The sequence below is a fragment of the Haliaeetus albicilla genome, chromosome 5, assembly GCF_947461875.1.
Source record: "Haliaeetus albicilla chromosome 5, bHalAlb1.1, whole genome shotgun sequence".
Classification (NCBI taxonomy): domain Eukaryota; kingdom Metazoa; phylum Chordata; class Aves; order Accipitriformes; family Accipitridae; genus Haliaeetus; species Haliaeetus albicilla.
In genome coordinates, this window is record NC_091487.1 from 31,123,181 (window position 1) to 31,147,082 (window position 23,902).

A 23,902-nucleotide genomic window follows, 5' to 3' on the forward strand; every position below is an offset into this window, starting at 1 on the left:
GCCCCCGTTCGTGAGGGAGCTGTAATTAAGAAAGTGCATCTCAGGATTTAAGATTCGGGCCTCTGCTTTTCCTCAGCTGCGGACAAAAGAAAAGGTTGAGATCTTTCGGACAACAGGCTGGTGCTCTTTCCCACCTTTTTTTTTCCCGAGCAAAAAGTCGCATTAACCGTTTTCGCTTTATTCACAGACTGAATTTGAAAGAAGAGCTAACTGAAACGCTCTCTGGAAAATAGCTTAAATGCAACCAGGGCAGGTTAACTACATGAAAAGGAATGATGTTTCAAAAACAGGCAGCTAGCTACAACTGAAGTCATCAAGTTTTAGTGAGCCACTGAAAAGGAAAATAGTGACAGTTTGCCTGCCTCTGCCTCAGGTAGCACACGCCAACCCGCGGCCTTCCTGCTGGGTTCTCGGTGCCCTCACACAAATCCTACAGCGGCAAGAGTCCCACTCACCCTAACTCAGTCACAAAGGTACCCATCTGGGTAAACATGCTACAGACGTATATAAAGCTGTACATAGGTACACCAATCAAGCCACAGAAAATAGCCATAACATTTCTACGGCTACACCCCATTAAATCACCAAAATAAAAAGACTGAAGTTACCTATTTATTCCAACAGAAATTTAACCCTTTATTGCACTTTGAACATACACGACAGTTATTTCCCACAATTACCTATTATTTCAACATTGATGCTACACCTGTCAAGTATAATGTTGCTTGAAGATGCAACATTTTAGACACTGATCCTGCAGTTCAAGTTAGAGCTAAAATTATTCACAAAATTATACTTTCTTGCATGATATTCTAATTACCATAAGTTTAAAAAGAACATTGTTTATGCAATACAAAATCAGTTGCACTGGTTTTTTTACAAACATTAATATTTTGACAATGATTTTCTGTATACATGATTTGACATTTCAGAAGTTTTTGCATTTTAATTTTTCTTTTATCCAACTAGCAATTCCCTTAAGTAAAAAAGAGTAAAGCTTGAGCTTTAAAATGCTTTGCTGTAATACAGAGTCAAGATAAACTTTAAAAGCGTAGTTTGTAGCCTCCAGAACTGGATTTCCTTCTATTTGAATGAGAATCTTTTGATGTTATTTTCAAAATACACACACAGAATGTATGAATTAATGACTAATACTCTACTCTACATTTTAAATATACCTCTCAAAATACTCAAGTCTTCCAATCCCAAGACTGAACATCTTCATAAAAAAGTCAAATACTTTTGACTAGATACTAATAATAGATACTAATTTATTCTCCTTTTGAGTATATTTCACTCATAAACCAGTTAAAAATGCCAACAGCTTTTTCTAGTAAGCATCCTTTGCGTGGGTGAAAGCAAGTCACAGAACTTTATCCCCTGGTTTTTCAAACATAGACCTAAAATATTTGAGTTTGGTTTTTTTTTTTTCCCCCTAAATTATATGTGCTTTAAGGACACCATACTAAACCCACTAATACTAATCTATTATCATTTACTAGAAAATGATCACTCTAGAAAATAAACAGCTTATTTGATGTGCTAATTCCAGCTTAGGGTTTGATGCAGAAACTGTGGGGTGAATTTCTTTGGCCAAACACAGTCAAAGAGGACTGCAATAGTTCTCTTGTGGCCCTGGCAAATCTTGTAAAAGATGCAACTTCTATAAAAATATATTTAATACACAACAGCTAATGCATATGCAGTTATTCTCCCTGTGTTACAGAAATACTGAAAGTAAGCAATGTCCCTAATTTCCAGATGTACCTCAGGTTAAAGTTTATGTAAAATGAAAACTACCCAATAATATTGCACTTCAGTGACCTACTATAGCTATTAAAAACCTGATGGCCATTATAGCTACAGAAATTGCTCTTATGGTTTCCAGACAGAAGAGACCTTTCTGTGTTTTGATAGATTGGAAGTCAGCTTATTCAATGGAATTTTAATGATCAGGTAGAGTAAATTTAAGATTGGTCTATATAAATAAATGCTGAAAATGAGGAGAGAGGAAGTTCCCCTCTGTAGTAGCATTTAGGAATACAACCTGAATATATCAAAGATGATATTAGAATGTCTACATAGAGCTGATCAAACTGACAAGAAAGGAAAGACAACTTGTCCTGAATGTGCACACATCAGTATTAGAAAATGGGGACAAGTTCTGTGTAAGAAAAATCTTTTCAAGCAATATTAGAGACTAGAGGATTTTACAAATACCATGCTTTGATATAGCATTGTATAGCAGTTTTAAAGTAACTTAAGATTTCTTAAAGCTGACAAACAGGTTAGTTCTACCTTTATATAAAATGTATCAACTGCTGAATTCAAAACTAATAAGCAATAAAAGGTGTGAACACTATTTTTATCTCACATACTTTTTGAAGCCTCATATTCACATTACCTTATTATTTCTTTCTTCATTGAAGGTTTTAAAATGCAGTTTATTTAGTTCCAAGTTCTAAACCATCTCCCTTGGCACTGCAAGTACCAAAAGTCCAAGAACTGTCCTTTAAAATTATCCATGCTCTGCTTGCTACTTCTATAAGTTTTGTACTCCCCATACAGAAAAATAACACTGCACTGGGTACACCACTCATTTTTAAAGTATAATATTCTCTCTGCAGGAGACTGCTATATTTTAAAAATATGAACATGCAACATGAATCCTTATTAAACAAATAAATTTGCAACAAACCAATTTCCTTATAATGGTAACAGACCATTCTGAAGGATAAGAATATAAACAAGTTATTGGCAGTATGACCTTCAAAAATTATGCAAAGACAAACATGGAATATTATTGGAGAAAAAAAATCAGAAGATAATGAGAAATTGCTTCTTATATAAACAAGTCAAATGACATTCTCCAAGAGTTCATACATTTAATTTTAAAGGGGACTTTAATATGCTTTTGGCTCAGAACCAGAGAAACACCACTAGCCCTATCTTCATTTCAAATATTCTTAAATTTCTAATGACAGGACTTTGATGAGATTAGGTTGTTTTAGATATTTGAAAGTAGTGAGAAATGCCTGATCTAAGCCTTGTAGCAATCTACTTAGACTCAAATAAACCAACATTTTTTAAGTGGCATGCACACTTTTGTTACCCAGTGATGGAAATAGGTCTGTATAAAAAAAAAGATTAGCTATGTCTCCCAAGATCGAGAGAAGCTGTAGCAGTTTAAGAAAGATTTCAAAATACCTGCATATTGTTAATTGAACTGTGTAATTTAAATACCCACCTGCCTCTTTAACACTTTATAGCATGGTCTCAAATTTAGTGAGTCTTGACTACCACTTCCACAGTTCTTGAATTGCAATACACTGCTATGTAATTAGCATTTAGTAATACAATTTGTTAATAAGAACCTGAAACCAGATTAGTTTGCTTTTTTTTTTTTTTGAAGCACCTATCCATTTATAGTTTACCGTGGATGTACTTTCTTGACAAGGCATTCAAAAGTAAAGCAATCTTGCTTGTATTTGCAATTAAAACCAAGCTATATTAATAAAAAAGTGTATGATTACTTTGCAGTATTTTGAAGAATGTGGATATATATAGATAGATACATGTCTGTATCTATCTATATACATCTATAGCACAATCTATGTTTGGGACATAATATAAGTGTTCAAACTGACAGGGGGGGGAAATAGTAATTTTAAGAGACACCTGCATACATTTAAAAAACCTGTGCTTAAAAACGTCCTTTTAGTTTCATAGTTTTAGTATTAGTAATATGAAAGTGTTACCATGTAGGAATTTTACTACTTTTATGGCTTAATACAAATACTGCAGAATTGAAATATATTTTATGCAGTTGAAGTTGCTCAGAATGCACCTACAATTGAACAGAAAGAGTTTAGACTAAAAGGTAGAAAAGTGTCAGGCACTGACAAGCTTGATGTTAGATTAACAAATAGTTTTAGTGCATATTCCTATGAAAATACTGACTTCCACAGAAGACAAAGTAACATGTTCTAACAAGCAACAAGTTCTTATACTTTCATACTCAACAACATTAAGTCTAACTCTTGTATTTCATTTTGAAAGACCACTTATTGTTGCATATTTAAGATTTACTTCTAGTTTTTACTATTTTGGCTATATGCGTAATTAAAAACTAATGTATGACAGTAGAATGCAGAAATGTGTGCAAATGTCAAAGATTTTGTTTAACAACAGACACTCAAGTTCAACCCGATATTGTTCTTGTGCCTTATTATTTTGCCTAGGTTTTCTCCAGACCTTAATATTTTAATGCACTAACCACAATGACCTTAAAATTCCCAAGTTTCTAACTTTCATAGGTTTTCATCAATCATCAAAATGTAAATGAATCATCAATATAAAAACAATTACTGAAAAAATATACATGGAACAACTGAAGAACTGCATCACAGTTTTACTTGAGACAAAGCTCTACAGCAGTTATCTTCTAAATGTACCTGATTTGACTTTGATAAGTAAGTTACTGAAGTATGCAATACAATCAACATACTTACCTGTGGGAAACAGCTAGAATGTTACAGTTTGGTAACATTTCTAAACGTCTACTTTTGCTGCAGGCATTTAAAGTACTTCTGCAAGAGATTGCTGACTCAAAGCCAACTTCAAACAGGAAGATGATTCAAGCGATAAAGTGTATTTTCATTTGAAAATTGTCTTCCATCTTACAAGATTACTACTATTAGCATATCTTTGGGGGAAAAGTGGGAAAAGGCCGAGAGCATGCTGTCCAAAAATACAGTAGCGATTTGCAAGCAGATGTTCCTGCAGAAAATTGAAGTTTCCAACATCCAGTTTAATAGCAAGAATATTATTCTCTTTCGATTCTTAGTGTGTTTCTGATGGTGAACTCCATTTTATTTTTAAACTGCTCGTATGTCTTTGTTATAGGGAGCTCTAAGCAATGAAGGAGTCTGTTTCTAACAGGATACATTATATGCAAAAATTTAATAGTAGGTTCAGGATCAAAACCAACAGGCGGTATAGAAAAAGAGCCTGTTACAAAGAACAGAATATCCTCCAATGTCACTACAGACTCGCCACCTAAAAAATAGGATTAGATTGTATCGTTTATTGCTTATTACTCATAAACCACTACCCTGCATGTTAAGTGTTAGAGGAAAGAAAACCCTAAAATCAGGAAACCCCAGATCAATATGAATGAACATGCAGTTATATGGCCAAATAAGAAAAATTTTAGCAAGAAAATCCCACTTGGGTTAGTTCTGAAAAATCTTAATTAAAAACAAACAAACAAAAACAAACCCAACAACTATTCTGCAAGAAAAGACCACTTTTTTCTATTTTTTTTTGAGACACACACTAAGAAGAGTAAGTTCACAGCAAAACTGACGAGAGGGGCTTAAAGGATTTTTCTGTACCACTCAGGTTGTTTTTTTGTTGGGTTGTTTTTGTTTTTTAAAAACTCACAGGAGTTCTAGTACCAATCTTTCAGATATTTACCTTTCTCAAGTTTGATCCTGATTGGGCAACAGTTTCAGAAATTATAATTAGTAAGGAAGAGGGGGGAGAAGGAACAATTAGGAAGTGACAGTGACCTCAAAACCTTCATTTATTTACCCCACTGAACTCTTAAAACCAAACCCTGTATGTATACCAGCGACTAAATACCCTGAACAGGGAAGGGGGGAGAGGGGGAGAAAAAAAAAATTACTTACTTTCCACATCTTGTAAATAACTCATCCAAAAATCAGCACCTTCAACTTTATTTACATCTGATGAGGAATGGATTGCAAAGAGATCACAAATAGTTTCTGCTGAAAGTCTTTCAGGTTTGTGGCAGAATATACTAGAGAACGCATCTGGATGCATTTGCATTTTCTCTAGCACACCAAGAGTTTTCAAACCTTGCCTAAAACTAGCAGGTGGGGGGAAAAAAAAAAAAAGAGCAAGCATGCAATCAGAAAGCCAGTAACTAATTGTGCTCTATATTTTATAAAGCTGTAAGTCTGGACATAATAAAGTTTCCCCACCCGCGGCCTCCGAGTCTTGTCAATAAGGTGTATATAGTAGTCCCATTTTGTTTTCACCTTGGAAAATGTGTTTAATTCTCATTTTAACAATCTACATGGTTCTGTGGAGCTTTTGGGGCAGATGAAAGAAATACCAGTGATATGCAGAAATTAACTTTATTTCCTGGTACTTGACTGTTTACTTTGCATAGTTTACTTATTTTGATGTAAGAACATACTGAATTTCTTTCTTACAAATATCTCTTTAGAAAGCACAGTTTAAATTCCTTGTTCCTAGGCAAAATGAGGTGTTTTAAGAGATAGTCTTCACTTGGCTTCTGCAGTCTGCATGTGTTTACATGCTATTTCTCCCTGGGGCAAATGCAGATAACAGTATCCTAGGCTGCCTTAGGAATCACGGTGCCAGCAGGCCAAGGGAGATGATCCTTTCCCTCCGCTCAGCACTCTTAAAGCCACACTTGGAGTGCTGTGTCCAGTTCTGGGCTCCCCAGTACAAGAAAGATATGGACATACTGGAGAGAATCCAGCAGAGGGCCATTAGAATGATTAAGGAACTGGAGCATAACCCCACGAAGTAAGGCTGAGAGGGCTGGGACTGTTCAGTCTGGAGAAGAGAAGGCTCAGGTAGAATCTCAATCTGTAGAAGTATCTGAAGGGAGCGTGCAAAGAAGTCAGAGCTAGGCTTTCTTCAGCAGTGCCCAGTGACAGGACCGGAGGCAGTGGGCACAAACTAAAACACAGGAGGTTCTGTCTGAACATCAGGAAACACTTTTTTTTACTGCGAGGGTGACTGAGCACTGGTGTAGGTTGCCCGCAGAGGATGTAGAGTCTCCCATCCACGGAGATATTCAAAAGCTGTCTGGACACAGTCCCGGGCAACTGATTCTAGGAGACCTGGCTTGAGTAGGGGGTGGTAGACAAGATGACTTCCAGAAGTCCCTTCCAACCTACACACCAATTTGATTCTGTGATTTAACCAATTTTTTTTTTTTTTTTTTTTTTTTAAACAGCTCTGCAGGTTGAAAAAATTTCACTAGTTACTGTGTACTGGGTAAGAACATTTCAAGCAACTGGCTTTACAATTTAACCACTACGTTAAATCAGAACTAAAATTTTACTTGTTTACTTACTACTTAGATATCGATAAGCTCAATCAGTAAAATTCAGAACAAACATGTTGAAAGTGCTCAGTCAGTGGTGTAGAACATTAATAGCTAAAGTAACTAATTCTTCACTTACTCTCAGTCCTTGACATTCACAAGCAAAATCTTGCTTTACTCATATTTTTCTCATTTTAAGCCCATCTCCAAAAATGCACAAACCCACATTTTCCCATAACCAAACCAGCTACGTAGTACCTTTCACTTTTTAACTGACTAGTTTGAAAATATGATATAGATTGATCAAATATGCCACAGAGGGCCTTGACTGAAACACTTAATTACTCTCAACTTTGTTAAAAAAACTGTCACATTCAAAATTAGTTTTCATAGCTCTTGGAGATTCAGTTGATTCAAATTTGTCAAAGATAACACCATAAACGTGTTAAGTATAAATCCAGCTATACTTGTTGGAAAAATTAACATCCAATGCCTTTTTACTGAGCAGATAAAGAATGCAAATTGGAAGCAAAGTCAGAGACCAATCAAAAAAGTCAACGGCTGCAACTTTCCCAGCTATCTGAAGTCATCACTAACTCATGGAAACACCAATACAATGCTTACATTCTAAGTAGGCCAACTTACGCTTACGCATATTGTCCTCATGGCACACACAAACTCCCTAATTAGAACTTTGGAAAACTCATTTAAATTCTAAACATCTGTTTAACACTCCTAAAATTTAAAAGATTCTAAATTCAAACAATTCTGAATTAAAAATGAACATAAGCTAGAGAAATTTTGTAGTGCAAAGGTCTTTGTCATGCTATAGTTTACAACTGTGAATCTGCCCTCTTCATAAGGCTAAAAAAGGGATATGACTAAGGAGAAGTTGAATGGAGTGGATATGTAGAAAAATAAATTCAGTCTTTCAGTTTAACTAACTAGTTAACAGTTGCTACTTAATCCACTGAAAATTACAGCACATTTCATTGGTTTAAATAGAGAATAAGTAAGAACATCGTGAAAATTAGTTTTAGCAACATGTTATTTAGTATTTCAGTAAGGAAAAAAAGTTCCAGGAAGTTTGAAAATTCAAACAAAACAAACCTTTCTAAGGGTGAAGTAATTCTCTTGATTACATGATGGATCAATATGTCATTCACCAGCATATTCTTATCACACAAAGCTGTTATAGGTCTTAAACATCCAGCAGCAGCAAGGAATTCATAACAGTCATGTATTGTAGACTGTAGGCTGGACAGACTATCTGCATATTTTATCTGTATCAGAAGATAAAAGTTAGGAATTTGTTTACTACGTGTGTGTATATATATATATATATATAAAATAAGCTTTTTAATTTGAACTAAAGTTATATTCAATAAGCCCTTCTTTAACTCCAAATATAGTCTTGAACAAGAATTTGCCAATAAGTTTAGTTTTATTTACCATTTTTATTGTTTGTGCTACATCGACATCAGCAACATCTTCCAAAGCTGGCTTCACATTCTCTGGACCATAGACAAGACAATTGAACAGCGTTTTGGAAAAGAAACCAGGAGATGGACCACCATGAACCAGAGAAACTGCAATCATTTTACCAGCTTCAAAATAAAGATTCTCTTTTACAGCTGCAAATGAAAAAAAAATTAATTATATATGTATAACAATCATTTGTGACCCTCACTATTTTATAGAAAAATCTCATAATACATTCCTTCTTACTTTAGGAGACGCAACAAGTGAGGTTTGCCATCTCCTGCTGGTTGAAACAATAAGACCGGTATTTTTTACATAGGAGTACCATATTCTTTTACTCCATCTCTTCAGCCATTGTCAAGGTTTGGGAGGCGATATAACTTCCTATTCTACTTTGTACCCAATGCACATTTAATTCTGAAGCATAAGAACTCAAAGAAGCTAACTTTGGGTCTTTAGGGAGTATGCTATCAGAGATAATGTTCTAGAAATTTGAGGAAAGGAAAATAAGTAACAGAGAAAGTGAGTCAGGAAGACAGAAATTCACTTGTAGAGAACAAATACATTAAATAAAAAGTTCCAAGTCTAATTATATGCTTTATTTTTTCCTTGGTTGTCATCAACTTTTCCAACTAAACCAAATTTTTTTGTTATTATAAATCCACACCCCTTTAGAATTGAAAAGGAAAAACATTCAAAAAACAATTTCTATCTATCAGGACTACAATTGTGAACTGACAATCATACTGGCTGAAGATTTAAAAACCTTTCAAGTTACATAGTTCTTAATGTATTTTTGAACAAAGCATTTAATTACCTTGAAAATCAAGGGACAAGTTCTTTGCAGAAGAGCCCTCAAACAATGATGAATTCTGAAGGTGAAGCATTAATAATTGGAAAAAACAGTGTTTTGATGCAGGAGAAGTATCTGCCTTTGATCTGTTTTTGCAGTTTGTGAACTTTATTTCAATGGTGTTTGTAGCACTGAAGTTGCGCTGTCTAAATCCTTTTAAAGCACTATTCCAGATATTTTCTGCATTGATGTTAAGCCTTGTAGTTTTTGTATTAACTTGTAGCTTTAACTCCTTCAGTATATTAGAAACTTCCCTTCTTTGCTTTCTTAAATGCCTAAAGAAAGTTGCATGTATTTTTAGATGAAATCTGTGATTCATAATTAGCAACAGTTATACAGGAAACATCCTAAAATCTATTCAGAAAAAAACCCTCTTTGAACACTTTGGTACACTTAGGTATTGCCTAAATTATGTATCAGTAAAATAATTTGTGTAGATTCTTCAAATTTTAACTCCGTAGTAGCAAATTTTAAAGTACCTCTAAGAACTAGAAAAAAGGAGGTAGAAATAATTACCTTGGCATAAAATGAACAGTTATTTTCTTAATTCAATTACACCAACATCATGCCAAACAATTCTCACACCATCATTCTACATTTGAACAATGTGAAACAAGTGAGAAATTGAAGCGCTTACCATGTTTGTGTTAAAGAGATGTTTTGCAACCAAATTAGAATACACCGTCAACTATTCACTAATATTTTATCTTTGCCACTATAATAAAAAATATATTTGAGTAGGGAGAAATGTTGCAGTTCTTGTTTAAAAAAAATAGAACGCCAGACTAAATAAGAACCCTTCTTTGTTTTCTAACGTGCAACCAAAACTATTTCGAATACCATACTTACTAGAAGTAGCCAATTCCCTTATCAGAATTTTTAGCACGTTATGGGTAGAATTCATAAATAAAGTACTCAAGACAATTTTATATCCTTAAGCTGAATATTCTATATTAAAACACATTGTTTTACCACTGATTTTAGCATAATAACAAACTATTCCTATGGTACAAATGCAAAAAACATTGAAAATTCAGGAAAAGTCTAACAAGAAAGTAATTGGGATTCTTTTTATTCCCCCTTTTCTAAATAAGGAATGGCTAGCCATGCTTCAGTATGGACAAATATGCATTTCTGGGTTTTGATCCCCTCAGTACTTAACCTAAAAATTCTCAACAGGTATTTGTTTCTCCTCACCCCCCCTCTAGCGTCTAGAAACAGCAGAACCCTTTATCAGGTTATGACTTCAGCTCTTCAGCATACTCACTCCATTTTTCCAGTGACTATATATACACCCACACAAATATATATAGCCACTATATATACATACACACACACACACACCCTCCCACCATGTTCTGTAGGAAATATGGTATAAAGCCATGTGCTAGATTACTCTTCAATGTAAGAAAAATAGAAGAAAATACTTTTTCCTCAGGGACCAGTTCCCGTTTGACATCAGTGGAGATAAGGACATCGTCACTCTGTTGGATGCTGGAAGTTCTAGGTGTGAGCAGGGTGACAAATTGTTCTGGCACATTATCTTTGGTGATCTATAAGTCAAAACAGTATTTTAAGAAGAGATACAATTAAAGAATGCATAAAGACTTCCTATTAGAAGGTAGCAATATAATTTCCCCCTATTTCAGTACTGAATCTTATTTGTATGTTCATTCACATGAAGTCCATCAGTTCCTGAACTACAATTTTAAAAATAATAATTCAACATTTTATTATGTGGTGGTTTTAGAATCCATTTTTAGTTGCATGTCCCTATACATGAGATGGAAGTCCTGACTGATACAATAAGTAAAAACTAAAAATATTAGTTTCTGCAGACTTGAAAAGTTTTTATTACAGCAGAGGAAAACACTATTTATATAAACATCTCTATATGCTAGATCTAGCACACTATTAACATGGAAAAAATACTGATAAGCAACCTTAGCTTTAAGTTTTGCCATTTGTACAATGGAACTAAAAACTGGTTTACAGGCCACCTAATGCGAATAACTATAGCAAATTTACAGAGTTCACTGCTTTCTCAGAAAACTTCAGTCACTAAACTTTACTCCAATTTTATTCAATTTGCAATTTAGTGTAAGAAGTTTCTCCTATGGAATAAGCCATCATTTCCTCATGTTTAAATACTATTTTATGTTATAATCAGCTTCTGCTTGAAAACAGAAAGTTACACACTGGAGAAGAAAATTGCGTTGAGATTCACGTGACTGCCGAGGGCACTTTGGAGATGGCTCTTCCAGCCAACAAGTTGTCCTGTCTGTCTTTTCAGAGGTAGCCAAAGAACGCTTTTTCTGTTTACTATAGTTCCCTGTATAATTAAATTACATTAATTTAGTGAATTTGGTAGCTGTAAAATACATAGTATTAAAATTTATCATTTTAAGAAGTCACTGTCACATCCATAACTTTACCTGATTTTGCAAAGATACTTCTGCATTCCATGCACTCCCAGTTTTGCTCCCATGACTTCATAGATGAACAGGCCAAATGAGTTCCACGGGAACCACAACACTGACAACGCTTTATTTCCCACTTACTAAAATTAAAAACTTGTGTATTTAGAATTAGACAGAAGAATGAGGCTAGTTAAAACAAAGAATATTCAACAGTAAGTGTAATCTAGACACTAAACTAACAAAGCATAATTTTATCAATCTGGTAGGACTGTATATAGTCAAGGGGAACTTTCTTCAGACAAGATGTACTCGAAATTCCTGGCAGCAACAAGGGAAGAAAAACAAAAAGCTACCCATGTTCCAGCACATTATATTGAAAGAGGCTCAGTTAGTGTGCTCCCCTGCCTCAAAGTCAATAGCTTGCAGCCAGTATTTTCTCCTCATGTTGCTAGCCAGCAACATTCTCTGTATTTTATGGGTATCCACCACTGAGCTTTTCCAAATGGTAAATTTTTCAAAGAAGCATATCTGATTATTCTTACACATTCTGAATAAGACTCTTCATTAATGACAGTGTTTAAGTATCTATTGGGTTTTTGTCTAGATTTCTTCAATTTCACTTAAATGTACAATGGAACAACATGACTGATACTAATTCAAATATTGGAAGCCTAAGGTCCAACTCTTAAAGGCAAAGTAAATCCTAAAGTGCACACATACCATGAATGAACCAAGCAATGTTTGGTCAAATCTATACAAAGCAAAGTTAATGTCTCCAGGGAGGAACCTACCACAGTACTACAGAAACAAGTCTTTGCAGTACAGGGTCTGACAGCTTTGTGTATACTCATGCCAATGGAAGACATACATTTCAGAAGCACACAAATAAAGCAAGAAAGAATGTAGAAAATGAACTTGTTAATTGAAAATCAAGCAAGTGGTAGAGCAGAATAAAGCCTTTTACATGATCACTCAAGCCTCTCATTAAGCTATCAGCAATATTCTAGCTGCCATTTGCATGCGGAGGGATAGCTCACAGCTACGTTGATTTTAGATTGATTTTAGACAGCTAATTAGTTTTCATCGTACTCTAGTACTTTAATGAATTTCTCGTAAAGGTATTAATTACTCTAACAATTACTAAATTGTTGAATCAAGCTTTGAATGAAAGCTACACAACATTAGTTTAAGCACATGCTGTTCTACATGTTATGCAGATGTACAAATTCTACTTCAGCTCTGTATCAAATAAGAACAAGGACAAAACCGATAATTGATTGGTTTGGTTTTCTCAGCTTTTATAACCTGATTAAATTAGAGAAAATTAGTATTGAAATATTACGGTTATAGGGAGTAAACAAACATTTTACTTGGACACTGTGTCTTGACTTGACATTAAAACCTGATGCTGAAAAGTATTAAAGCATTTAAACAAAAAGTAATTAAAAACCCACCAAAGATCTAGTCCACCCTAGGTTATATCTTCCTACAAAAGTGTCATACCTATCAGGTTCATTATAGTCTCTTCCTTTCTTGCAGAGGCATCTTTTAACGTCACAGTGTTGATAACATTGCAGTAACTCTTGATACGCATTCTCTTCAAGTTCCCAAGATGCATCCCTATAAACAAGGCAGAAGATCTGTTATTATAACTGTATTTCTGATTGTTTAAATGGGTCACTCTGTCTTTGGAAAAGATGTATGTAATAACCACGTGAAGATATTTCAATCATGTAATGTTCTAGGCAACAGCTAGACAACTGAGAGGAGGAAGAAAAAAGTTTTGGAACAAAAATAATACTATAAAATACACAGACAGACTTTTTCTTGCGTACAGTTGATGGAAGCATTTATTATTTTTTGCATGACCTCAGTGCATGTTTGCTCTGTTTCATATTATTCCGCTTTCTTTCTCACAGCAGATATGGATATTTGTTTTGGCAGTCTACTCAAGTTACCACTGAAAATGGTCTCATGAAAAGTAACTCAGAATTTTTGAGGCCAGTATGGCAAAGTTCACCAAGTATTTTGACTCTTCTTCCTCTCCAAAATCTTGAGCCTCTGTCTCTGGAGAGAATTAATGGTAGTCTCTGAAGAGACTAACAGTTATTAAAGAATACTGCTTCTAACAAAGAAACATCATTCTGATCACTTTCTGTCTTACTTTGAGCTCCATCAAATGGTGGAAAGTTATGAAAACCAGCTCAGAATTTTAGAAGCAGTTGTTCTACTAAACATATGTATTGGGTTTGTGTGGCAAGGTTTTGGTAGTGGGGCAGGGGGTTACAGGGGTGGCTTCTGTGAGAAGCTGCTAGAAGCTTCCCGTGTCCAACAGAGCCAATACCAGCCAGCTCTAAGATGGACCCACCGCTGGCCAAGGCCAAGCCCAACAGCAGTAATGGTAGCACCTCTGTGATAACATATTTAAGAAGGAAAAAAAGTTGCTGGGGCACAGAAATGGCAGCTGGAGAAAGGAGTGAGACCATGTGAGAGAAACAACCCTGCAGACCCCCAGGTCGGTGAAGAAGGAGGGGGAGGAGGTGCTCCAGGTGCCAGAGCAGAGATTCCCCTGCAGCCTGTGGGGAAGACCATGGTGAGGCAGGTTGTCCCCCTGCAGCCCATGGAGGTCCATGGTGGAGCAGATATCCACCTGCAGCCCATGGAGGACCCCACGCCAGAGCAGGTGGATGCCCAAAGGAGGCTGTGACCTCGTGGGAAGCCTGTGCTGGAGCGGGCTCCTGGCAGAACCTGTGGATCTGTGGAAAGAAGAGCCCACAGAGCAGGTTTGCTGGCAGGACTTGTGACCCCATGGGGGATCCACGCTGGAGCAGTGTGCTCCTGAAGGACTGCACGCTGTGGAAGGGACCCATGCTGGAGCAGTTTGTGAAAAACTGCAGCCCGTGAGAAGGACCCATGTTGGAGAAGTTCGTGGAGGACTGTCTCCCATGGGAGGGACCCCATGCTGGAGCAGGGCAAGAGTGTGATGAGTCCTGACCCTGAAGAGGATGAAGTGGCAGAGATAATGTGTGATAAACTGACCAGAAACCCCATTCCCCTGCGACATTTGGGGGGGGGTGGGTAGAGAATCCAGGAGTGAAGCTGTGCCCAGGAAGAAGGGGGGGGTGGAGAGAAGGTGTCTGGTTTGGGTGGAGTCTGTTTTGCACGTGACAGTAATTGGTGAGTGATCTCTCCCTGTCCTTATCTTGACTCCCAAGCCCTTTGTTATATTTTCTCTCCCCTGTCCAGCTGGGGGGGCAAAGTGATAGAACAGCTTTGGTGGGCACCTGGCATCCAGCCAGGGTCAACCCACCACAATATATCCTTAGCAATCCCACGGGAGAAGATGGAAGCTGTGTGGATGAGTAATCAGTTGATTATAATACTGTCTGGACAGAAATTCAGATAATTTAAAAACTTAGGCACAGAAAATACACTTCTCGGCAACATCTATGTTAATGAGAAATTACTGTATTTAAGAAGCGTTTTAATCTTTTAAATAGGTCCCTGGTTGAATCATGGCATTAAAAATGACTTTTCAGAGCTTCCTGCTTTATGTTTGAGGTGACTAATTTGGCCTTTGACAATTTTTATGCATAACTAAAAGGAAACAGGCTACTCCTTACCAAACCAAACATTTCTACCATTGAAGGTAGAACTGAGGTTTCACATTTTAATAGATGCAGTTCTATAGAATAAATTAAAAATTGTTTTAACACCCTATCAAGGTTTTCTAGAAGAGTGATTATTTACAAAATTACTTACTTTTCTGGAATGTGTATACCCATTCTCAACATTTCTTTTTGAAATTTGTCCTTGTTATTACATACTGTGCACCTAAAGAAAAATATCCCAGCACTCAAAGCTTGATACTGTGTGAAGAAAAAAAAACACACAACAAAAACCAAAACCAATTATTGAATTACTATCACCCTTAGGATACCAACAAATATGCCTTAATATCTATAACCATTACATTCATACATACTGTCCTGACATGGATGTTAAAGCTGACATCAATCATGACATCACTTGACACTGAAGCAAACAGCAAGCATTTTCTCTTCCTTTAAAGGACAAGAGCTCACATGCTAGAATCAGGTTCATAAACAAAAGCACAATCCTTTTCAGTCAACCTCTCCAGTTCTAGAATGAGTGTACAAACTTATAACTTATTCCAGCTCTGGACTTAGGCTAAGAGAACTGATGATGGATGAATGACATTTTTAGCACTTAGATTCTGCACATAATGACTTGCAAGAAGGGAATTACCTAGGCCGGACTTCAGTTCCTAAAAATAACTAAAGGCATGAAGTGTATCACACATGCAGAAACATGGGGTGGGGAGGCGAATTAATAGCATTTAACAAAACAAACAAACAACAACAAAAAAACCAACTTACTTGTAAGACACTGGTCTCCAAAACACAATTTTAGTATTGTCCTTCAAACCTAGTATATTTCCATACCTACTGCCTACATTAACCCTAAGCAGTTTTACACAATTTTAAGCAACTGTTCCATTATTTTTAAGCACAACACAGAAACGTGATCTCCATGCATGCAGAGAGAAAAGAAAGAGAGAATCTGTGTTACCTGCAAGCATTCTCGATGAAACCAAGCATTTTTACAGCAGGGACTTTTCAATACAGTGTATATTGGAAGCTGTTCAACCAAATCCAGGCATATTGTACACTGTGAAGTTCCTCTAGATTCTTTATCTGGAAACTTTTGGACTGGTTTATGTTCCCAACAGTAGGATCTAAAAATAATAATTTAAGGTTCCCTTATCAAAACACATTTTAAGAACCTTCCTCATAAAATCTGAAGATAGCAAAATGAATTCCCTATTATATCTCTTTTTCATGAATAAACACTGTGCAACAAGCTAAAAAGGCAGACGCATACTGGTTTTGGCTGGGATAGTTAATTTTCTTCATAGTAGCTTGCATGGTGCTGTATTTTGGATTTGTGATGAAAACAGTGTTGATAACACAAGGATGTTTTAGTTACTGCTGAGCAGTGCTTACACAGAGTCAAGGCCTTTTCTGCTCCTCACCCCGCGCCACCAGTGAGCAGGCTGGGGGTGCACAAGGAGTTGGGAGGGGACACAGCCGGGACAGCCAACCCCAACTGACCCAAGGGGTATTCCAGACCATGATGTCAGGCTCAGCAATAAAACTGGGGGAAAGAAAGAGGAAGGGGAGACATTCAGAGTCATGGTGTTTGTCTTCCCAAGTAACTGTTACACATGATGGAGCCCTGCTTTCCTGGAGATGGCTGAACACCTGCCTGCCGATGGGAAGTAGTAAATGAATTCCTTGTTCTGCTTTGCTTGTGCGTGCAGCTGTTGCTTTACCTATTAAACTGTCTTTATCTCAACCCATGAGTTTTCTCACTTTTACCCTTCCAATTCTCTCCCCATCCCACTGCGGGTAGTGAGCAAGCAGCTGTGTGGTGCTCTGCTGCCTATCAGGGTTAAACCACAACAGATATAAACAAATTACGTATCTAACAGAGCAAGTCAACAGAACAATAGTAAGGAAGAAGCATGTTGCCAACTGATGCTGTGTAAATTACAGAGATCATATACCCCCTTTCTCTCAAAACTTCTTTTGGTCCAAATAATACATTTCCTGTCCTCAGAACTTTAAGTTCCTCCTATATTTCAATGTTACCATAATGTTAAAGTAGCAATTTTGAGCCTGCGTATGGATTCTGCAGAATCTAGTTAGTGTGATGAATTTCATAATTTAGCATTTTCAAAGAAATAAGACAGACAAGAAATGCACCTCTAGAAGAAACTTTTCTGAAAATGCATTGGTTTTTACGTGTGCTTGACTTAATACGAGTTGTTTATTTAAGAAGTTGAAGTACCCACCAGACTTCAATCCACCCACCCTACAAACTCAGCTTACAGTAGGCAGAATAAAGCTGTTATCAAATGCACTCAAGAGTATTTTGACGACAGCCAAGATGCTGGACAGATGATAGTAAAAGAAAATAAAATTTTTTTTAGACATTTGATATTAAATCCACTTCTCCTGCAATCCATCTCTAATAAGCAGATCTAGAAGCCTTGCACTTTGAAACACGACAGAATGGCATAGTGTGTTTTCACTACTGAGAGAGATAGGCAGCCAAACCTTTGCCACTTCAACAAAGGCACAGGAGGCAGACAAACAAAAAACCAAACCCAACCATTTTGCAGGTATTTCAGAGTTTAGGATTTAATGCCGAATTGTTTATAAACAATTTAACTACTTGTAGAAACGTTAAATTATATCTTTAAAAGAGTTGAGAATTCAGCTTGTAGGTACTAGGTATGCAATATAACTGCTTGGCCTTCAAGTTTTCCACAAATCAGATATTTTTTCTTAGAAAACCCAAATGACGTTTATAATTAACAGCCTACCCAAAGACAACCCATGAAAAAAAATCTCCTCCTGTATAAATATAATGAATTGAAAATGAAAAAGCAACAAAACACCAGAACTTACCTGAAGTCTTCCATGAACTGGAAAATGCATTCCTTTTGCACTCCACAAGGAAAATGGTAACTTCGTTTGCATTTGGGAGCTACACATCCAATTGAAGCACCCTTTTTCTTACAGATATTACATTTCTAGGAATAATTTGTTTCAGATATAACAGAATATTAACATCTAAAGTCCAAGTAAAATTACAGAATTAAACCAACAGAAAAATTATAAAGTGTGTAAGAAAGAATATCAGCCAATAGATTGTAACAGTGCAAGACTATAGTGTTTTAGCTCTATTTCAAAGAGTAAAGATACATAGTTATTTCACAGACTTTGATTATGTATTGTTTTATATGCATGTTGACTTGTGACACATAAGCCAAAATACAAGTTATTTTACCAGTACCTATAGTTTAGTTGCATCTATAAAATTATATAATGCCAGCCTGAGGCTCAGCATAATGTCATGAGGTATTATGCACGTGTAATTTGCTCTTATTCATTTATCTGCAACATACCCAGGAAATAAAAATATTCGCAAACTTCTGCAAGTTTTATTGTCCCTTGTGGGTTCCACAAACCCAATATACTTGTTACTTAAATGTAAAATTCAGATGCTTGAATGGGCTTAGCACACTGCCCATTGAAGAAAGAAAAGAAAACAAACCCCACAAAGAAAAGAAAACAAACCCCACAAAGAAAAGAAAACAAACCCCACAGGTGATACTAAGTGCACTTAAAAGTTACTTTTTCTTTTCCTTGTAAATACCAAAGATTTCATTCTTACCAGTTTTGCAGCTCTATTTACTTCTTTTCTAATATCTGTGATTAAGAATCCATCTACACCTTCACCTTCTTCCCCTCTCTGCCAAATGCCACTTGACATCAACTATGAAAACAAATTAAGTATTTTAAAACATTCGCCTACCTAAAGATTTTAAATTACCTACACTGCATTTGTCAAGTAAGAGAGAAGTTTAGTCTAACAAAACTTGTGTACAAACATTTTAATGATTAAAAAAAAGATCCAAAACATCTATGTATTTTTGCCCGATGTTACAATAGGGAATAGTAACCAGTAACATGAAAATAAGTATTTCATAACATCAAAGTCTTATTTAATACTGTAGAGCCCAAGATGGTGTATTTTACCTTCCTTTTTGAAGTATACAGACTATTCAGATAATTGTCAAACAACTACTTTCAGCATATAAACCTTCAGAGGAAGTAAAATTAAATTAGTTTAGTTAACATGAATGACAATTGTGCTGTGGAGCTAATGAAGCACAGTAGGAAGTATCTGTGCTGAAGTGCAACCCAAGAGGAAAAGTAATTCACTTTAGAGGAGAATTAAATAAAAACAGAGTCAAGTAACTAGGCAAGTCAGAAGAGCCTAATGATAATTTAGATTAAAGTTACTTAGTAAGGCAGTTACTTCACAGCCTTCAACTAACTAAATAGTTTCACACCCTGATGACTCCTATATTCTTTACAATCTCATTTTATTATTTCAACACAGCACCATTTTCTAACTAGAGTTTTATCAATATTTTAGTCGAATAAATGTAAAGTTTTATATGAAAGCCAATTAAGAATATATTTTTTCCCAATTGTGAGATATTTGGCAAAGAAAAATGAAACTGCACCACTAACTGGTCTCTTTCTAGAAGAGCTCTTTTCTTATATAATATAAACTATATTTAAATCACAGGGTTTTGGTTGTTTTTAAAAAGAAGCAGGGACCAAAACCTAAAAGATGACTGCAGGAAGCTCATCAAAGCTCATAAGGCTCAGTGTTGCAAGCATGCCCTTTCCTAGCTGTTCTGCTCCATCAGGAAAAGACTTTTTCCTATTATTTCATATGGCCTTATGCACGAGACAAAATTATCACAAACAGACCTAAATTTCCTTCCAGCTGCTTAAAAATTATTTAAGAAAAAAAAATAAATTCTATCTTTATGTAACTTTAGAAAACCTCCACTCTGACTAGTCTTTAAAGGATTCAATATCCAACCTATTACGCCATCTGCAATCAACACAGTCTTTTAAGAACTGATTGAGAAAACAAACAAAAATGCCAAATTGTTCCTGATATTCTTGAGACTGTTGTTTTTTGTTTTTTTTTTAAATTTTGGAAAAAAATTCAAACTGTATTTATTAACAAAAAAAACAAACCCAAATTTTTTTAAAGCAGTCATTTTAAAGACCTGCAAAAATTTAGAGTTTGAAAGGTAGTCTGAGTATACCTTTAAGAATATGAATATTGGAAAATGTCAAGTGTAATAACGAAAGATACTCAACTGTAGTTTATATCCATAGCTTTGTTCAAATTATAAGCTTCTAATTACTGATACTGTAGCTCTATATGATCAGTAGGGGGTACATATTACTAACCTGAAAAGTAGGGACTATCTTAGGTGTTACAATGTCCTATATATTGTCAGAGAATAACTCACAGCCAAACAAGAACTAATGAGAAACAAGGAAAAAAACACTTTTCTCTACATTTTTCACAAGGGGTGGAATTTTCACATTCTAAATTTTGAAACTACACTTCTCTTATAGAAGCTAATATGTAGGTGCAATCTGTTCCCTTTCTCTTAACATGTACCTTCATTGCTATGATAGGTTGGGAAAATTAACTAAGGAATTCATTTAAATGGATCGTGAACAGAATTTAACTTTGAATAACGTCTTGTTGGGATTTATTTCATCTGCTGCGTGTGACAAGTACAAGCCTTCAAGGCTACAAGTTGGAGCTGACAGTTCAAGCTTTACAACAACAAAACTGTTACAACAACTGTTTGGACAGGTTATTACTATTTATTACTTGTTGCATTTACTTTTTTTTTCCCCAGTTAAAACAGACAAGCTCCAAGATCAATACCATATACTTACCAAACAGTAATAATGAACAGTGAGATCGTATTCCACATAGGTCCTTTTTTCTCCATACTTTTCAGGGCAGTCATCTGTCCGTCCACAGAGAACACAGACTAAAATATAGAATCACATTTATAATCACAGTAAATGTACTGGAATTACTAGGGATCAGCCGTAGAGCAGTAACTTTAATCTTTTTTAATCACATGCATCTTGAAGTAGATTACTGGATAAAATGATGGTAGATACCCCTCTCTCCTTAATGTTGAATTCCATGGTAAATACAGAAGAGGGTACTATTCGTTCCTGCTCTAGTTCCTGAGAAGAAAATACTTCAGCAGTTCCACCTGCCTGCTGATTCAGGAGAGGGCTATCACCCAAGCTAAATTCACAAGCCGATTGTGCTCCCAACTGAAACGTTCTTCCCAGAACACCCGAAGATAATTATCAAATGGCCATCAATGTCCAGATGCATGTGAAATATGCCATCTAATTGTTTTTAGTATTGTACATAAAGACATCACCATATAAGAATCCATGAAGCAACTTAACTGCTTCTTTGTATACCTATGTAATAATCTTTGTGAAAAGCCTATGAATGGTATCCTGACTGTATCAAGTCATATGCTACCAGTGCTTTTAAGATGTATGCAAGTTTCAAAACATTCAAGGATTTGAGACAACATTGGAGTTAACTAAAACCTTGAGGATTTCTCCATTTCTGCAGTTCCTAGCTCACTAACATACTTCCACAGACATTAAATATCTTCCCTTCAATTCTCAATAGCTATATAAGATACATTTTCAATATTCTAACATCAAGAACAGTCATAGTAGTGATGAGAATAGAGGTACTGCTTCAGCCTAAGAAAGTCTTGAATGATACATCTCAAACACAGCTGTGTGTGATTTGGCAGCTGAATTCCCAAGGTTACTTTCTTAAAACATCTGCAGAAAAGACTATTTTAAAATATTCCAATTACAGCAAACAAATCCAAGGAAGTTTACAAGTTATTTCTTTTTCATTCCCTGAAACAAGGGATTCCAACACAATTTGATTACTGAAAATCCACCTGTTCTTTGAGCCCAAATAAAGTAAGTTATAATTGGTATTATATATGCAGATTAAAGATTTCTGTAACTATTTAATGAAAACCTTACTTACATGTACTTTGAATGTCAAAATTATTGGTTTTACTCATCCTGAGTTCTTCTGGCTGTCTATCATGGAAAAGAAATGAGGTGTTACATACATCTAGTGCATTAACAATGACCATTATATACCACTTTTACATTTTATTTTATTTTAAATTGAAAAAACCCCCAAACTCAGCAAAGTAGTTAAAGAAAAAAAGAATATTATAATTCAACTGTTGTTGTGAGGTTCAGAAAGAAGGATGCAAATGTTCAGAAAAAATATTCCCAGACCAATGAAACATGTAGCAACATTTAGCTACTTCCCCAAACTATCAAACAAGATATTTTACTTTCAAAAGAGAAAATAAAGTCCAATGCAACACATAGTTATGTATAGACTTAATTGTACAGAAGAGTTTGTAGTTTTTTTAAACATCAAAAATAATGATCCAAGGACAACCAAGGAAGTGGCAGTGACTTGTGCTCAAATAAAGATTGTATTAACAGGAGGAACTTGGAAGAAAGATTAACTGGGTAGGATAGTGACATAACTATGAAGATAGTCTCCATTGTTTGGAGAAAATGCAGGATCCTGGCCTAGTCAAAGAAATCCTGGCCTAAGACAAAAAAAAAACAAAAAACAAAACAAACCCAAATATTGCGAGGAATCCAAAACAGGGACATGCATACAGGGGAATTTACACCATTTAGAACTATGTATTTTACATTCTGAAGTGGGGAGTAATTTACTTAGAAACATTCATGCATACAGGAGAATTTACACCATTTAGAACTATGTATTTTACATTCTGAAGTGGGGAGTAATTTATTTACAAACATTCATGCATATGGGGGAATTTACACCATTTAGAACTATGTATTTTACATTCTGAAGTGGGGAGTAATTTATTTACAAACATTCATCTAACCCACATTTCTTTCAAACATTACACGCCCCTAAGAATTAAATCCCCAAGATACATTAACATGGATAGACCGGCAGCTGGCCTTTACTGTGTGCCACAGCATGCACCCTAGGCCACCTTGGAAAAGAATTTTAAAAATACATATTTCTTCATTGCAGCACTAAGATGATTTATTCTTTCTCTAGTGCAAAGTAGAACCCTTTTAGGAACATATCTGGAGATCTTGACTTGCCTTCTCTTAGGAAGCTGAAGCATTACGCAAGTTTTGCAAGACAAGAATCATGGGTCATTGCCTGCAGATCCACCCACACTTGACCTCACAGGTAAGCAGACAATTTCCTTCACACACACCAAAGTGAGCAGAGAGGCAGCCAGTAAAAAAAATCCAACGTCCAAACCACAAGCCTGACAGACTCTGAGGTATCGGAGTTTTAGTATTTACAGTTTAGATGACTGCCAGGTGGGCTTCAGGAACAAACCTCAGGCTAATCCAAACTACTGCAAATAAAGTACTGCTGCCATTTTACTGGAGTTTTAGGAAAGGAGTTGTATTGAAAAAGAAAAAAAAGGCAGGCAAAAATCTCAGGCATAAGGCAACTGCTCTATGCCATTGC

At 35.7% G+C, this 23,902-nt stretch overlaps 1 protein-coding gene across 4 annotated transcripts in view; it reads right to left on the reverse strand.

Annotated features, from left to right (window-relative positions):
• Positions 1–23,902, reverse strand: part of LOC104322887 (sec1 family domain-containing protein 1) — an 80,564-nt gene that overhangs the window by 54,339 nt on the left and 2,323 nt on the right. For 3 of the 4 annotated variants that reach the window (XM_069784053.1, XM_069784056.1, XM_069784054.1), the window contains exons 2-15: positions 22,391–22,446; positions 21,241–21,338; positions 19,130–19,231; positions 18,361–18,485; positions 16,457–16,622; positions 15,626–15,732; positions 13,367–13,483; positions 11,879–12,003; positions 11,643–11,775; positions 10,871–10,996; positions 9,408–9,718; positions 8,561–8,742; positions 8,219–8,391; positions 5,694–5,893 (exon numbers count right to left, since the gene is read on the reverse strand). In XM_069784053.1, coding sequence (XP_069640154.1) covers positions 5,694–5,893; positions 8,219–8,391; positions 8,561–8,742; positions 9,408–9,718; positions 10,871–10,996; positions 11,643–11,775; positions 11,879–12,003; positions 13,367–13,483; positions 15,626–15,732; positions 16,457–16,622; positions 18,361–18,485; positions 19,130–19,231; positions 21,241–21,338; positions 22,391–22,427 — 2,002 coding nt within the window. In that variant the 5' untranslated portion in view covers positions 22,428–22,446. Of the gene's footprint in view, positions 1–2,574; positions 5,059–5,693; positions 5,894–8,218; positions 8,392–8,560; positions 8,743–9,407; positions 9,719–10,870; positions 10,997–11,642; positions 11,776–11,878; positions 12,004–13,366; positions 13,484–15,625; positions 15,733–16,456; positions 16,623–18,360; positions 18,486–19,129; positions 19,232–21,240; positions 21,339–22,390; positions 22,447–23,902 lie in introns of those variants that run through there. The other variant, XM_069784057.1, reaches the window with a different exon arrangement.